Source organism: Sapajus apella, unplaced genomic scaffold (genome assembly GCF_009761245.1).
Source record: "Sapajus apella isolate SASKATOON/1434 unplaced genomic scaffold, GSC_monkey_1.0 scaffold1, whole genome shotgun sequence".
NCBI classification, from domain to species: Eukaryota; Metazoa; Chordata; class Mammalia; order Primates; family Cebidae; genus Sapajus; species Sapajus apella.
The window spans coordinates 28,391,575-28,408,320 of record NW_022436941.1 but is presented as its reverse complement, the minus strand read 5'-3'; the positions used below and the strand labels follow the sequence as shown (position 1 = coordinate 28,408,320).

Below are 16,746 nucleotides of genomic sequence, written 5' to 3'. Positions count from 1 at the left end.
TTAATGGTTTAAAAAACACCCACCTATCATCTCATTTTAAAAATAGTTTTAAATCTATCTGCAAAAAGCTGAAAACAACAGAAATGCTCAGCAGCAGGTGGACTATTTAAGTCAGCCCAGCCACAAGACATACACAATGCAAATGTTTAAACAGACAGAATGGGGTCTGCATGTCCTGATGTGGGAAAGACCAACAATCTAAATTCCTGAGCACAGAAATATGATCCCTTTTGTGAAAAAGTATCAATTAATATATATTTGGTTTTTTAAAAATAGTACAAGAAAATTACTAACTGGCTAACTTTGGGAAGAAGGGTTAGAAAAGTTCTATCCTTAAAACTAATTAATTAGAATATCCTTATGATAACTCTTACCTTTTTTTAAAAGGAAAAAAGCCATCAGTGAGGCTACATAACAGAATTAAGGACAATATTTATTTCATTCTTAAACATTTCTGAATCTAAAAATGTGTTCTCATATATTTAAGAAAACCTTTCTCATCTCTTTAATTTACCACAGAAGAACTACGCCTACAAACTTTTTTTTAAATCAGAAACAAAGCCTGGAATTGTATGTACATGGGAAAATAAATAAAAAATAAATAAACACTCATATTGTGCAAGAAGACACAAGCCCCCTGGGTGCCAAAAACATTATGCTTTTACTATAAATATTTTTTATTTCTGAAGGTATCGACCTAATCTGTACTATTTCCAAAACTGCATATTTCCAAGCTGTGCAGCAACTAGATCGAATATACTTTGTTTTTTAAAGGATTTGTTATGTGGTATACCAATTGGAGGTTACAGGTGTTTATTTTGTTTTCCAACAAAAGCTCTCCCACAAATTAGAAAAGATGTGAAGCATGTATCTCAGTAAAAGTACTCGATACTGTCTGACATAAAGTAACCCCAGTCTTGGTATTCTTAACTGAATAAAGCCACAAATTCAGAAACTGGGAAACAAAATTAAATAAAACAAGAATAAAGGTATCATGTATTTATAACATATGAACTATGTTATTATTTATTATTACATACACATACTTAGGTGTGCAGCACCCTGGAACCCTCTTTCTGGCATACGGGAGACCATCAATATGAGGGTCCTGCCCCCTCCCCTCATCTATGTCTTCCTGTGTAAGACATTCCTTATGCTACAGCTTTTGTTTGTTTAACCACTGTGTATTTCTGACAAATACACCTCTATCCCTGAACATAGATGTCAACAGACTATTAAATATTTAGAAGAGTCAGGAAGTCCACCCTCAGCTTATCCATCTGTGTCAATCAAGCTCTGTGTTTCTGAGCAGATGGGTCTGCCTGTGCCTGCAGGCAGCTGGGGTTGGTACCTAGGAGGTAGGGAGGAGCACAAACGCTGCCGAGATGGTGCACAAAGGGAAGAGGCCTTCTCCAGGCCCCAGAGCTGCTTCTATTCTCTGGAACGTGACAGATTACATCCTATTCACTAAGCCCACACATTTCAAATGTTCAGTATGAACAGTTAAGCAGAAATGTTAAAAGCACACAATTAAAAACATTTGGTTTTGGCTAATTTTCTCTAAGGTCTTCTGACCCAAACTAGCCCTTCATTTACCATTCACATATAAAATGGCTGTGTTCTAAATATAAGGCATCATTTCCATTTGGTTACATTTCATAATGTTTCATAAACATTTCATTCTCAACAACAACAACTTGATAACATATGCAAGGCATGTAAAGCTACAAGGAGTTAAACAAATTGCCTAAAATCACAAGGAAGAAAAAAAAGTTTGCTAATATCTATAGCTCAGCACTTTGGGGTACACTATTCTATATAGCCTCTCAGGGAAAAACAAAATAATACTTTTAGAATGAGATAATTGTCTCACATGCATCACTGTTTCATAAAGCAATCAAAGGCTACACAAATAAACATTTTGGACAAGGATATGTCTAGCCAGATATTTTTTAGCTTCCTATTCTAACTACAAAAAAACCAGGTGCTGATAATTCAAATTACAAAGTTACTGTCTCAAATCCATGTCATTCTACAGACTCAATGTTTAAGAAACTCCTATGTAAAGTGAAGTTATTATTGTTTCACTTTAGCAAAAAATACAGGAGCCAGAAACTGGGAATCCTCTATCTTTTGTGAACACTAATTTTGAGGTCTTTGATAAGGAGTTTCTCATTAACTCCGGGATAAATAAATCAAGATTATCTATAAGAATTCTAGCACCTAGCAAATGTTCTATCATTTTTACAGATTCTCCTTCTGACTAATCTATTGGAGATTTCATAGCCATTTTCCTTCACTATCAAATAAATTCATGAGATAAAATGTAAGGACTCTTCAGACACTAACATTTATTCAATTATAATACCAGTTGTTTTATTCTTACTATACAACAGATTTTTAATATGGCATTTTTAGAATGAAAAAGTGGTTCCATCATAGAGTGAATATTTAAATAAAATATTTCATACCATGTAAATAAGTAGACACTTTAAATGTGCTTAGGACCACTTTAATAATGCACCTTAAAATAACAACTTTTTCATCACCTTGATAGAAATTATCAACTTTTTTCCTATAAAAGAAACCTGTGAGTTTATTTTAAAATAATCGGCCGGGTGTGGTGCTTCACACTTGTAATCCCAGCACTTTGGGAGGCCGAAGTAGGTGGATCACCTGAGGTCAGGAATTCGAGATCAGCTTGGCCAGTATAACGAAACCCCATCTCTACTAGAAATACAAAAAAAGGCCGGGTGCAGTGGCGCACACCTGTAATTCCAGCACTTTGGAAGGTCAAGGCAGGTGAATCACGAGTTCAAGAGATCAAGACCATCCTGGCCAACATGGTGAAACCCTGTCTCCACTAAAAATACAAAAATTAGCTGGGTGTGGTAGTGTGTGCCTATAGTCCCAGCTACTCGGGAGGCTGAGGCAGGAGAATCACTTGAACCCGGCAAGTGGAGTTTGCAGCGAGCAGAGATCATGCCATTGCACTCCAACCTGGGGGACAGAGTGAGACTCCATCTCAAAAAAAAAATTATTCCTGAATTTTTTTTTTCCAATTGGTATTTTTTAATCAGTTCAAATAGGCTAGGGCTGTAACTTGTAAACTCCAGCGGTTTCCACCACAGAGGTGGAAATGAAATGAGAAACAACAATGATGCTGATGTTCACAGAAACAGGACTTTCTGATAGCTGTGCAGTCCAGGTTTCCAGCTCCATTTGGAAGCATAGCTACATTCCTATTCATGGATCCATGGGGGCATCGCACAACCAGTACTACCACAGGAAACAAGCTGACACGCACAGAAAATACAGACTGAGAATGGGGGTAATGCTTTAATGAGGAACAGAGTTTCAGTTTAGGGATATTAAAAAGTTTTGGAGGTGGACATTTATATTGCACAACAATGTACCTAATGCCACTGAATTGTACACAAAAATGGTTAAAAGGATCCATTTTATATGTTATGTGCATTTTACCCCAATTTAAAAAGTATTCTTTTGTACACTTAAGGAACCTCTGTGTTTGTGCTTATAAATAAAAACTTGGGTTCTGGAAATTAAGATTAAGGAATATATACTTAAGTATATTGCACCTCTTTATAATGTTCGTATTGATAAAAGCAAAAAGCTAGCTCTCAAAAATGGTCTCTCTCTGATGACCATTTTTCACTTCACAAAGGCATCTCTTACTTACTGGCTTAGGAAAATGAGCGGTCTGAATGACGAAACCATGCCATGACCCAAGAAACTCAAGCTCTTTAAAAACTTGGGCATTATGACCCATCCCTGCAACCCCCCGTCACCCATTAATGCCTATTTGCCTTTTTTGTTTTAAGGTCATATTTTTAAAGACAAGCATACAGAAAAACCACAGACAAAATCAATACTAAGATTCACTCAGATACTGATTAAATTTAATCTGAGTTTGGAGAGGGCCTACCAAAACACACAATACACATTCCCATATTCTGGTAGTTGAGTACTAGTACTCACTTCTCCACTTCTGCACGCAACTAATCATGGACTTTGTCATCGTTTTCAAGCCACCCTTTACAAATTAAAAGTTAAATACCTACTGTTGATCAGTTCTTTGTGTTCAGCAAGGGTTTTTGCAGGATCCAGCCAATACTATGTGAGGAAGAAAAGGATAATTCAAGAAGTTAGTCTTTAATTACTTCAAGAATATTTGCAAAATGTTATTTAAGCATTTTAAAACTTGTTAAGTGAAGCACTTCACTCATACAGACACACAAACATACATAAGTGTTTTCCGCAGCAAGAACAGTAAAACAAAGAAAAAAATGGGCCAGGCATGGTGGCTCACACCTGAAATCCAAGCACTTTGGAAGGCAGAGGAGGGAGGACTGCTTGAGGCCAGGAGTTTGAAACCCCCTGGCCAATATAGCATGGCCCTATCTTTAAAAAATAACAATAAATTTAAAATAAAATAGAAAGATGATGCTGATGTTGGAAGAGAGGCAAAGAAGAGCAACGGTATTTGCTGGGTCCCTGGATGAATTATAATACTGATTATAAGGTGACATCCAAATGTTTATGAGTGACTTCTGACTACTTTTCATGGGAAAACAATGTCCTCCAAGTCTCCTTCCAAAGTATCCACCAAGCCAAGTACTACTCCCTTTAGAACCAGGTCTCTTCCTAGTATGTCCTCACCATCTTCACTTCCAATCTCATCCCGACAGGTATTGCTGCTAGGTGTTAGGAAGAAAGCAATCAAATCCTCATTAAAGATCCAGGAGAGCAGTTTAGCACAGTAGCTGAGGGCCTGAATCCCAGGGCAGACCCATATGGATTCTGTTCCAGCTCTCCAGAACACATCATTGCCATGTAACTAGGGACAAGCGACTGGACACCATGGGACCTTCCTCATAAGGTTGCTGTGCAGATTAAGTAAGTTAATTTAGGTAAAGTTTTTAGCCCCTAGCTCATGCTACACATGCTAAGAATAGTTAGGTTACCTTTAGTAACTGCCTTTGGCCAGTTTAAGATACCTGCTTATTAATTCAAATTACTAATGGGAATTTCAAGCGGTGACAGAATTTGGGGTCCTAGGAAGAGGCCTTCCTTTAAATCTCACAATTATGAAGTAGAATTATTGAAGGAAAGAGATGAGGTATGCCTCTAGTTTCATCTCTCCATCTGTGGGATGAGCAGGGCAGAAACCCAGGAAGCACAGAGGACACTGGAGCTCCTGCAAAAGCAGAGTCAAAGGGATAAGGGCTGCCCTGGAGGCTGAGGGGAGGGCAGACATGTAATCACTCCCCAACTCTCCTAGCCAGATATTGGGGAACCCCAGGATCAAGCTACTCAGTTCCCATTTTCTCATGTTCCTTAATGAAGAAAGGGCAATTCCCACCACAGCAAGGTAGGAGCTGACCCACCTTGAGCCATGTTCCTCCCAGCACTCATGAGCTGGCCCAGTTCCCCACTTTCTTTCCCCTCAGTTGAGGGCAGAAAGCTTGTTCTGCTATGTAACAGTAGCGCTAATTATAAATAGCAATTATAATGCTTTATGCAATCCCTGTACCTTTTATTCCTAATTATGAATAACAATTGTTCACACTATGAATACTATCACTATGAATACGACTGTTGTAGTGTTTTTACTGTAAGATTTTGTTACTATACTAAACTCCATTCACACATACATAATCTTCACTATTTGCCACTCACAGCAAAAAAAAAAAAAAAAAAAATTTCAATTTTTTGGCTTTTTTAAAAAAGTAGAGTAACCAACATATCTAAGTGTAGCAACTAAAAACACAATGTTCATTATTCTGGTCTTTATCATTTCGTCTTTTTTAAAGGTCTGGAATCACTCGCTTTTAAAACAGAAAATGTATTTGAAGCAGAGGATGTGTCGGTGAAACGTCCTTGGAGTCCACAGCGACTAAAAATGAGGCTTTGGTGTTAAAATAATGACTCCCAGGGAAACTCTGTTCATTCAAGCAGAGTAAAATTAACTCAAATGTTAAGCTGTATGTTGGACACAACACAGACCCATCCTTTTATCTATATTAAGCTGTGGGTTCTTTATGAAATGGAAACACTAGCTGAGGGAACTGTTTCTTGCCATTCATGTTAAATAAAAAGGTTTTATTATCCCCTGAATTTTTCAGTGAAGAAAAAACCAAGGTAAACAAACACAAATACTCATTAAAACTTGCATTAGGTTTCCACTGCTACCTTAATGAATTACCACAAGCTTAGAGGCTAAAACAACACCTGTTTATTATCTCAGAGCGCTAAAGGTTAGTGTCTTTCTTTGCTTCAGATTTCACAAGGCTAAAATCAAGATGTCAGCCTGCCGGGGTCTTGGAGAGTTGGTTGGCTAGGGGACCGTATTTTCTAGAGCACAGTATGGGAGGGGGCTTATAGATTGATCATTAGAGGCTCTTCCAGTTTCTCCAGGCGTCAAGGTACACGTAACACAGGTACTTAATTTCAGGCCGTACACCACACTTACACATGAGGTGTCAATATGCATTTGAGACAAGAAGGAAAAAAGGAGCCTCCGTCTTATTACTCTCTATCTAATCTTGTTCTGAAACTAGTTAAGAGGCAGAAATCAGAGAGTTTTTAATTTCTCCTCCTATCATCACCATCCCAAAAGACAACCTTTGCTATTTTTTTTTCAAATTTTTCAATTTGATCTATTTTGTTTGTCTCTGTTTTCCTGTGTCCAGAATGCTTTTCAGTCATTAAAGCCAGGTAAAGAAAATCGGAAGAAAAGTTTTAACCACATGTAATGGGAAAAACTGGTTAATCTATCAAAAATTTTACATTAATGATAATCTGTACAATTTTAAAATAAGTCTCTTCTTAAGAATGATTAAATTTGTGAGATGAAAAAAGTAAAATGACAGTTTCAAGATAAGTTAGAAATTACAATTCTGCAGCACAAAGAAGCAGGAGCAAGACTCAGTCAGAGGCTATTCAATCAACTCACTGCACATTTGCTATGCTAAGTGTCACCCTAGAGCTGGCCACGCACAAATCTCATTTGATCAAAATGGAAGCCAGGGGTTACAGAGGTCAGACAATGATAAATGCCCAAGAATATAAATAATAAACACAAGTCACCAGGTTTTAGAAGCCAAGATCTTAAAATCTAAAATCCACTTACATTCAACCAAGGGAAAGATGTAACCTTGGAACCAAAGCAGCCACACAATGATGGCACCTGTCACAATTCATTGTCAACAGGCAATCAAACACAGCATATGTAAGATCACAGTGAAACACATCAGCCTGTTATTCTATAGCCTAAGAGAAAAAAAAGGGCACAAGAATTTGCCACTATTGTCCTTAAAACAACATCCCTGTTTTAAGGACTACATCCTGAATACTGGTCATAGAGTGCCAATATTCTGGAGGTAGATTCTAAAACTAGGATATCATTCATTTATTCATTCATTCATTACTTATGGATATCCACTATACATGTCCTTTACAAGACATGTCAGACATTGTCCTGGGTAGTATGGGAACACAAAGTTGAATGATACCCATGACTAACCTCACACTCACAGCCTGGCAGGAGACACACAGACATATAATTATAATACAATGTGATGAGACAATGATTACTTGTGTAAGATGAGTACATACGAGATAATAAAATCACATACAAAGAAAATTAACCGTAGGGTGAGTATAAGATGGCTTTACTGAAAAGAAAATCATTAAATAGCATGTTTACAAAAAAACTTTCTCAAAACACATAAATGAGGGATAACAGAGCCTTAAATCTGTATAAAGCACATGTCTATCCACTCAGCTGTTATTAAAGCAAGTGAGTACTTGTCTACGTATTAACACAGAATGTAATACTCCAAGTCCTTTACAACTGAACACTCTATTGAAGTCAGTGTTGCCCAACAGCTAACAAATACTCAGCTAAAAAATCGGTATTCATGGGGAACTTCCAGAAAGAGAAGTAGTCCATTCAGTCTTTCCACCTGCCCCACGTTACGTAAAGAGGTGCAGAAGCTGAGAGCCATGCAGTATGGTACCCTAAGAGACTGTACTTTTGAAGTCTTCCAGAGTTCCAATAGAATAACCCCTAAAAAATTTTAAAGAAAGGACAGCATGCAATAACAAGAGCTGCTGTATTGCATCTTATTTCACACTGGGTCCAATGTCGAATCAGAGAATGGCTTCTCTGAATTGTACCTCTTGCCTAGCCAGATGGTCACAAGGAGAAACAGCCCTATCTCTCATTCTCTCTCAACACTCAAGCTGTCCATTCTCTAGGATACTCACTCACTTTCCCCTTCCCCTCTCCCCTCTCTCTCCTATTTCAAATGTATATTATGTAGTTTGTATATGCTGACAATGAGATCCCATTTTGCAGGAAGATAACAATGAACCCAAACAGACCCTGATCTCTTATTCTGATTTCATACAGTCTGCTTCTAACAAACTCATCCTAAACACTCAATCACTAAGGAGACATGGTGACAATCCTCTTGGACTCTGTCCCTTTGCCAGAGTGGAAGAGGTAAAGCAGCTAGATAGCCTTACCACTTCAGGCCTGTCACTCTTAATCAGAGCACTGATATAACCCGCAGAGCAGTAACACACCCTTCTTACTCTCTGACAGTCCTGGCTAAATGCCCTAGGCTACTTTCATCCACTTTGGCTGATAATGTCTCAATTTCATCAATTTCCTAGGTAACAGTCTCAGAATTAGGTTTTGAAAGTCTAATACTGTCCAGCCAATCAATATCCTAACCTTCAAAAGATATATGTTAAATTCAGGGTCCAACCTTTTCTTTGTCAACTGTTTCGGAGTCTCCTAGAATTCTAATAGAATTCTAATAGAATAAACCCTAAAAAATTTTAAAAAGAAAGGACAGCATGAAATAATGAAAGTTTTGCTGCATCCTATTTCACCTGGAGTCCAATGCTGACTCTCCTTTGGAGAATCTAAGAATGCTACATTGATAGTTACTTATGTTTCCTGTAGGCCAAAGAAAAGCCCTTAAAAGCACACACAGTTTTCATTAATATAGCAAAACAACCTCTTGATCTAAGAGAGTAAAAACAGAGTTGACCATGTATCAGGGACAACAGAGCCACAAAGATCTCAAAAGTGATACAAGTCATTCTTGGGGAATTCTAGGACTTAACATAATTCACATATGTTTCAAGGAATTCAGGACTTAGGTTATAGCTATTTGTGCTTTTCCCACTGCCCCTGTAAACAGATCTCAGGCCCTCTAAGCAACATCAAGAGGATGTGGGTTTTAATTTTTTCCTTTATATGAGTCACAGAAGCCTTAGCTTATCTTGCATTAATGACTAAAACAAGGACCTGCTATTGGAGTGATCTACAGGGAGGAAGGGCTAATTATAACTAGCTCCATTTTTCAGCAAAAGTGAGTTTCAATGAATCTTTCTTGGACTATGTGGGTCCTCATAAAGTGTCACTGGCCCTGGGAATATTCCTCATTTCTCACCCATGGAGGCTGACACCACTCTAAGTTTATAGAAATGCAATAATAACAGCTAGCATTTATTAAATTTTTGCAATGTGACAGGCACTGTTGAGGACTTCCCATGTATTTACTCTTTTAATCCTCTTAATAACTCTATGAAGTAGGAACTGCTATAATTACCATTTTAGAAATGAGGAAAAGGAAACACTCAGTAGTTAAACAACTTGCCCAAAAGTACAGAACAGCAGACCCAAGGAGCTGAAGCCACTCTATCTTATACTCAGGCCAAGCTACTTTGTAGAATATTGTCTGAGTAGCAATGCACAACTTAAATTTCAAGATTCTTACTCTCAACTAATACTCTTTACCCAACTCACTCTAATATTCTGACTCCACCAAGACACCCAATTCACTGACCCTAATACCTTTTCATTGCCACTCGCTGATGCTCCCCACCCATGTCATTTCCCTCACTATTCATTATAATCGCTCACTTGCAAGTGTCCTCAATTCCCTTGCACAGACTTGCTTCCATAATATCCACTGAGAAAAAAAAAAAAAAAAAACCCACCCATGGGTAATGCTAACTCCCAGCATTCTCCTTGCTGGCACCCCAGGAGATAAACGTAACTGGAGGTTCAAATTGCACAACCATAGGTGGGCTGACTTTATATTCATTACCAACAAACCAAGGGAACCCTTGGTATCACACAGAATCCTACTACATTTTATTCTGTCATTCTCCTTGATAATTCTTGATACTTTCTCCTCTGTCCTTAAACTTCCAACATCTCTTTCTCTTCCTCACTCTCAGCTGAAGATCTTCATTACTTCACTGAAAATGGAAACAATCAGAAGAGAAATGTATATGCATCCTGGCCCCATCGACTAACCTGCCTGCATCTGAGCTTGTGTTCTGCCCTCTCTCTGTTGCTATGGAGGAATTATCCATGCACCAGTCAAGCTCATCCCTTTCTCATCTATTCAGGAATGTGGTTCCAGCAACTTTCTGTTCTTTTTCCTGCACCATGAAGGTTTCCCTTTTGACAGAATCATTCTTGGAAGGATGATACCTTTATTTCTCCCATCTTCAAAACAATAATAAAAACCTTTTTTGACTCCCATACCATTTCACCTCTGTGCTCTGAAATAAATCTCTGGATGAGGAAAAAAAAAAAGTCCTACACTCCATCCTTTCCTCTTGATCCCACTTTAGTATTTACTGCAATGACCTCCACATTGTTCAAGCTAATGACAGACACAGTCTTCATCCACATTCTTGAAATATGTCACGTTTCTAGAACACTCCTCCCTCCTGCTTCTACCCCCATCTCACTGGCCACGTCTTCAAAATTTGTTTCTGGTTGCTCATTATTTCACTGAATAGGAAAGTCTATACTGCTTGAGCTCATATCTCACATCAAGGGTCATGGCCTTAAATGCCATCTATACACTGACAACTTCCAAATTTATAGCCAGACCAGAATTCCCTGCTAAATCCAACTGCCTACTTGGCATCTCCACTTAGATGCCTATTAGAATCTCAAACTTTACATGTCCAAAAGAAAACTGATGGTTCTACTCCCTTGAAAAAAATTTGTTCTCCTGCAGTCTTCGCCATCTCAGTAAATAGTACAGCACTCTTCCATCAACACCAGTCAAAACCTCTTTATCTCCTATCTCTTCTATCCACCTGCAAATCTTGCTGGCTCTGTGTTCAAAATATACACAAAATAGGTCAAATTCTCACCACTCTCAGGTCCAAGCAGCCATCACCTTTCACTTGGATTTCTTCAATCACTCTGTTAATGGTGTCATCGAATCTGCCCTTGCAGTTGGAGAAAATTGTTTAAACACAGGTCAGATCAGTTAACTCTTTAATATCCTCCAGTGGTTTCCTTTCTCATTCAGAGTAAAACTCAACATCCTTCTAATAACCTATAAGGCCCTCCATGATCTGGCCCCATTCCCACTTCCTACTATGTGTTTTTAAGATGAAGTAGCAAGAAGGACCTTAAGGAGAATATTGGCAGAAGCCTGAGGGCTTGCAGGGAGGCTGTCTCTAACAGCCTCAGTGAAAGCAGAGAAAGCTATTGGAAACAGAAAAGAATGTGAAATAAAAAATGTACCTAATGAACTAGATGATTCAGATAAGTAGGTTTCCAGGACTGCTGAAAGTTATGATTGGCTTCATTTTGGTGCCTATAATGAAATGTATGAAGAGAGAGATAAGCTAAAAGGAAAGAAGAACCATTAAAATATAAAAGAGCAAGTACTTTTTACTGAGTTTGAAAATAAAACTTTCTCATTCCTAGTCCTATCAGAACACAAACAATGCTGCAATTAAGATACCACTTCTGGGCAAAGAATGAATCCAGCATGCTGTCAGGTAAACATGCTATAACTGTAAAATCCTTTATTAGATGTAATCTGATAATTTATAAGATTTAACACAATGCCTCATGGACCCCTTCAAAACAAGATTCTCTAATAATCTTAAGGGCATTGTGTCCCAACAGCCTTACAGGGAATCTAAGGTACAGAAGAGATCATTCCTGAACGATTTGTGTGTGCTGCCTTTGTCTAATAAAGTTAATTTGAGGTTGCTTCATAAGAAATTCACAAAAATTTTTAGAATAATTGTACCGGCTTGGGCTGAAAAACACAGAGATACTATAAACTGAAAAGAGGCCTCTGAACTCCCAATTTTCCTTAGGCAAAACGCAGGCTGAGAACACTACTCCACTGCAAATACACACTACTTTTTATGACAATAGCAAGCAAGCCCAGACAACAGAACCAAGAGCCCAGAAGATACGACCAATCATCATAGTAAACAACGCCTGGACAATAGGACCAAGTCCTAATCAGAGAAATGACCACATGTGTCTGGCTAGATTTAAAAATGAGTAATACGGACGAGTAATTGCGTGCCTCCTGTTTTGCCCCTTTCTAACTGGAAGCATTTATACAGGTTATCCTATGCATATTCCACCACTGTATGTTTGGTGCGGCGTAGACAGGAAACATTTATCTTATCACCTTAATTCACACATCTTCAGATCAAAAGGAACCGTACTCAAGGAGTTAAACTTAAGGGATAATACTCAACAGAGTGATTTGAGAAGCCCAAGTCTCATGTCATAATAAATAAGAATATTGGGGACCGGGCGCACTGGCTCACGCCTGTAATCCCAGCACTTTGGGAAGCCGAGGCAGGTGGATCACGAGGTAAAGAAATCGAGACCAACCTGGTCAACATGGTGAAACCCCGTCTCTACTAAAAATACAAAAAATTAGCTGGGCATGGTGGCGCGTGCCTGTAATCCCAGCTACTCAGGAGGCTGAGGCAGGAGAATTGCCTGAACCCAGGAGGCGGAGGTTGCGGTGAGCCGAGATCGCGCCATTGCACTCCAGCCTGGGTAACAAGAGCAAAACTCCGTCTCAAAAAAAAAAAAAAGAATATTGGGAAGCCTTGGAAGGAATGAGTATATTTTATATGTAAGAAGAGAATAAATAATTTTTGACCAGAGGAATCTCATTTATTAAAACATGTCTTCAAATTAGTCAACACTATTCCTACAAAAGGTATAATGTAATAATATTTCTCCCCTTTAAATGTTACCTGGCCAAGAGTAAAAACAGTATATGGTATAGTGATGGAAAAGAAGGCTAGAGAAGAATCTACAGATTACAGATAGGGCTCAGATCATAAACAGTCTTGTATGCTTAACAGAATTTGAATGTAAGCAGAATCCTATGGATAGTCATTGAAGTCTCATAAGTAGGGGAACAACTTGATAACATTTGCGTTTTAATCCAATCACCCTGACAGCAAGTAAGAGAGTGAGTTAAAGCAAAGCAAAACTGCAATCCAGGAGCCTACGTAGGCTGCTCAGGTAACTCAGGGAACACTCTGAGCACTGGAAATTGGAGTGGCAGTGTGTGGTGAGGAACGTTGCCTGGACTTTTCTCAACTTCAAACCAATAGAATAGCACAGAAGTAACATTGTGCGGTGGCAGAAATAACTACCTGCCTTCTGAGACTTGGTCATGCACAGGGATATGACCTTTGCTCCTTCCAGTATCCCTCCCTGCCTTTGGGCTCTGGATGTTTGCCCTAGTGAGGAAGCCAAGCAACAACATGTAGAGTCCACAAGTAGGTGCTCCATCCCCAGCTGAAGCCCCAGGCAACGCCAACATCAACTAGCAGACATGACTGAGACTTCAGATGACTCCGGTCTCCGCCCTTCATGCTTGGCCCCACAAGCCCTGCCGAAGTCGCAGATCCACAAGCAAAATGTGTGTTGCTATAATTTCAAACCCCTACATTTTGAGATGGCTAGCTACACAACAATGAAAAACAGTAATATTTCCAAATTTATACAGACCTGTTCTATCTTCATTCTTATATTCAACAAACTTGCTGTTCCTCCTGTGCTTATGACATCTGTGAACTTGATGTGCATGCCCTTTATATCTTCATCCTGGGTACCAGCATAGATGTTATATGCCCTGTAACATACCTAGAAACCTCCCTCCATCCAAATCATTCAAGAAACCAGAGATAATCCACATCATTCAAGAAACCAGAGATGACTCTCAAAAGTCATCCTAAATAATTATCTTTCAATTTAGCAATTTTTCCATTTAGTCCACAAATACATCATATAAACGTTTCTGTATATATTTGACTTCCAAATGTACTAGTTTTGTTACTAATAAAATGGTCTGACGAAAGTGGCTTTTTTAGTTACTGAAAATATACTGGATTCTAGGGACCTACTATTACATGTCTTCAGAGCCCACCAATCATTTTTTTTCTCCTCCAAGATGGAGTCTCACTGTGTTGCCCAGACTGGAGTGCAGTGGCATGATCTCAGCTCATTGCAACTTCTGCCTCCTGGGTTCAAGCAATTCTCCCTGCCCAGCTTCCTGAGTAGCTGAGATTACAGGTACCCACCACCACGCCCGGCTAATTTTTGTATTTTTTAGTAGAGATGGGGTTTTGCCACGTTGGCCATGTTGGTCTTTAACTCCAGACCTCAAGTGATCCACCCACCTTGGCCTCCCAAAGTGTTGGAATTACAGGCGTGACCACCAATCATTTTTTAAACATGCCTTCCTGCCATGATATGCCTGTGTCTAGTGGGGCTGCCCTACAATTGCATCTAATAGACTGTTTCAAATGTCTTAAGACCAGGGCACATAATAACCAATGTGTGCAGACTTCTTCCTAAAATGAAAACAAACATGGTTTTACGGATCACAGATTTTCTACAGAAATTCCTTTCTCAAGGAAAGTGCTGAGTCCTGTGAGTGGACTGTAAGGTAATCAATTTGGGCTGCTTAAGAAACCTTGGCTCTTTCTAAAGTTTCAACTACATTTTGGATAAGTTACAACACATTTCTAGTGAGCCATCACTGTATACAGAATATGATATCATTTCATCTTGAAATAAAATCCTAAATTTGCCATGTCTTGAAACTGTAATAATTTAAAATATACAGGTAGTTAAGGTTTATTTAAACTCTGTCATAGAAGCTGAACATGAACGTAGTCTTAGCTAACCAAGTAATCTGGCACAAAGGAGCCAAGGCAGCCCAGAGAGCTGTGACATAAGGAGGGTCCAGGTCCCCTGCTCAGCACCACCCACACAGTTGCATCAACTCCAGCATGCACAATTCACATGATTAGCACAGCTGCACACCGCAGCCTTGCCCTTTCTCATCTGCAATTACAGTCTCTTTCTCCCTAAATGACCTTATTTGGTCTCATGACTTTAAAAACCTAGAGACTCCTAAATGTGACCCCAGCCTCCTAGGAACCCAAACTACTCCCCTAATATCTCTGAGACTTCGAATGGACATTTTAAACCCAACATATGCAAATCAGAACTGACTTCCCAAACTAGCTCCCTGTCACTCCTCACCTTGATATTTCCAGTAGATTCTTGTACACAGAGCCTACAATAGCCTGCTGGGCCCTATGTCATGGGTGCCCTGCCCACCTTCCCACTGCATCACCCACTTTCTTACAACTCCAGCATCACTAGACTCCTCTCAGCTCCAGAACACCTCACATCTGTCTCTGCCTTGGGGTCCCCAAACCAGTTGTTCCTCCTGCCTGCCATGCTCCTCCCCTTATCACTCCAGCCTCAGTGTAAATATCAAAGAGGTCTCTTCTAACCACCTGTGGTGTTATGAAAACCAGTATATATCACAACACCTCAGGTGGTTCATCAACAAAGAAATTGAAGACCAATCAATCAAAGCATATTCTGCTGGTTCCTGGGTCATAAATCCCACAGCTCTTATTAGTCCTCAGGAAACAAACTCTCTCTCCTGCCCTCCTTTCACCTGCCCCAAGTAGGACTCTAATCTTCCCCCACCTTTCTAACTGTGGGTCTTAAGACCTTCCCCTATGTTCGTGAAGATCACGGGGAAGTGGAAATCTCTACCCGGAGAAGGTCCAGCCCTATACACCTGGAAAAGGAATGCTGACATCATGACACTTCCATAAAAACTAAAGAGGACTTGGGGTCCAAGGAGCTTCCAGGTAGCTGAACACATGCAGGTTCCTGGAGGGTGGCATGCCCACGGAGGGCATGGAAGCTCCAGGCCTCTTCCCCCATACCTCACCCTACATATCATTTCTTCATCTATATCTACTACAGTATCCTTTATAATAAACTGGTAAATGTGTTTCCCTGAGTTTTGTAAGCCACTCTAGCAAATTAATCAAATCCAAAGAGAAGGCCATGGGAACTCAAACGAAGCCAGTTGGTCAGAAGTTCCAGAGGCCTTGGCCAGGAGCAGTGGCTCACGCCTTTAATTCTAGCACTTTGGGAGGTGAAGGTAGGAGGATCGTTTGAGCCCAGAAGTTTAAGACCAGACTGGGCTACAAAGTGAGACCCTACTAAGGTCTCCAAAAAAAATAGTAGTAGTAGTTCCAGAGGCCTGGACTCGTAACTGGTGTCCAGGGGTGCAGACAGCAGTCTTGGGGACTGAGCCCCTAACCTATGGGATTTGATGCTATCTCCAGGTAGATAGTGTCAAAACTGAATTGGAGGACACCCAGCTGGTATCCACTGCTTGGTATGTGGGGAAAAAAATACTGACACATATAATCTCAGAAGTTTTTTCTACACTGATGATTGTGGTGATGTTAGAGCAAAGGCAAAACATGGTTGAAGAGTTTTTCTCTACATACCACCCAATGGAAGGAGCCTTCACAAAACCGTAGCATATCATCTTATTTTCAAAGCATTCAGTG

The 16,746-nt window shown here is 39.5% G+C and overlaps 1 protein-coding gene across 1 annotated transcript in view; it reads right to left on the bottom strand.

The window, feature by feature from the left end:
* EPB41L4A (erythrocyte membrane protein band 4.1 like 4A) overlaps nucleotides 1-16,746 on the bottom strand; it is a 265,551-nt gene that overhangs the window by 119,213 nt on the left and 129,592 nt on the right. Inside the window, exon 3 of the mRNA XM_032274491.1 lies at nucleotides 4,083-4,134. Within this exon, the coding sequence (XP_032130382.1) occupies nucleotides 4,083-4,134 (52 nt within the window). The remainder of the gene's footprint in view (nucleotides 1-4,082; nucleotides 4,135-16,746) is intronic.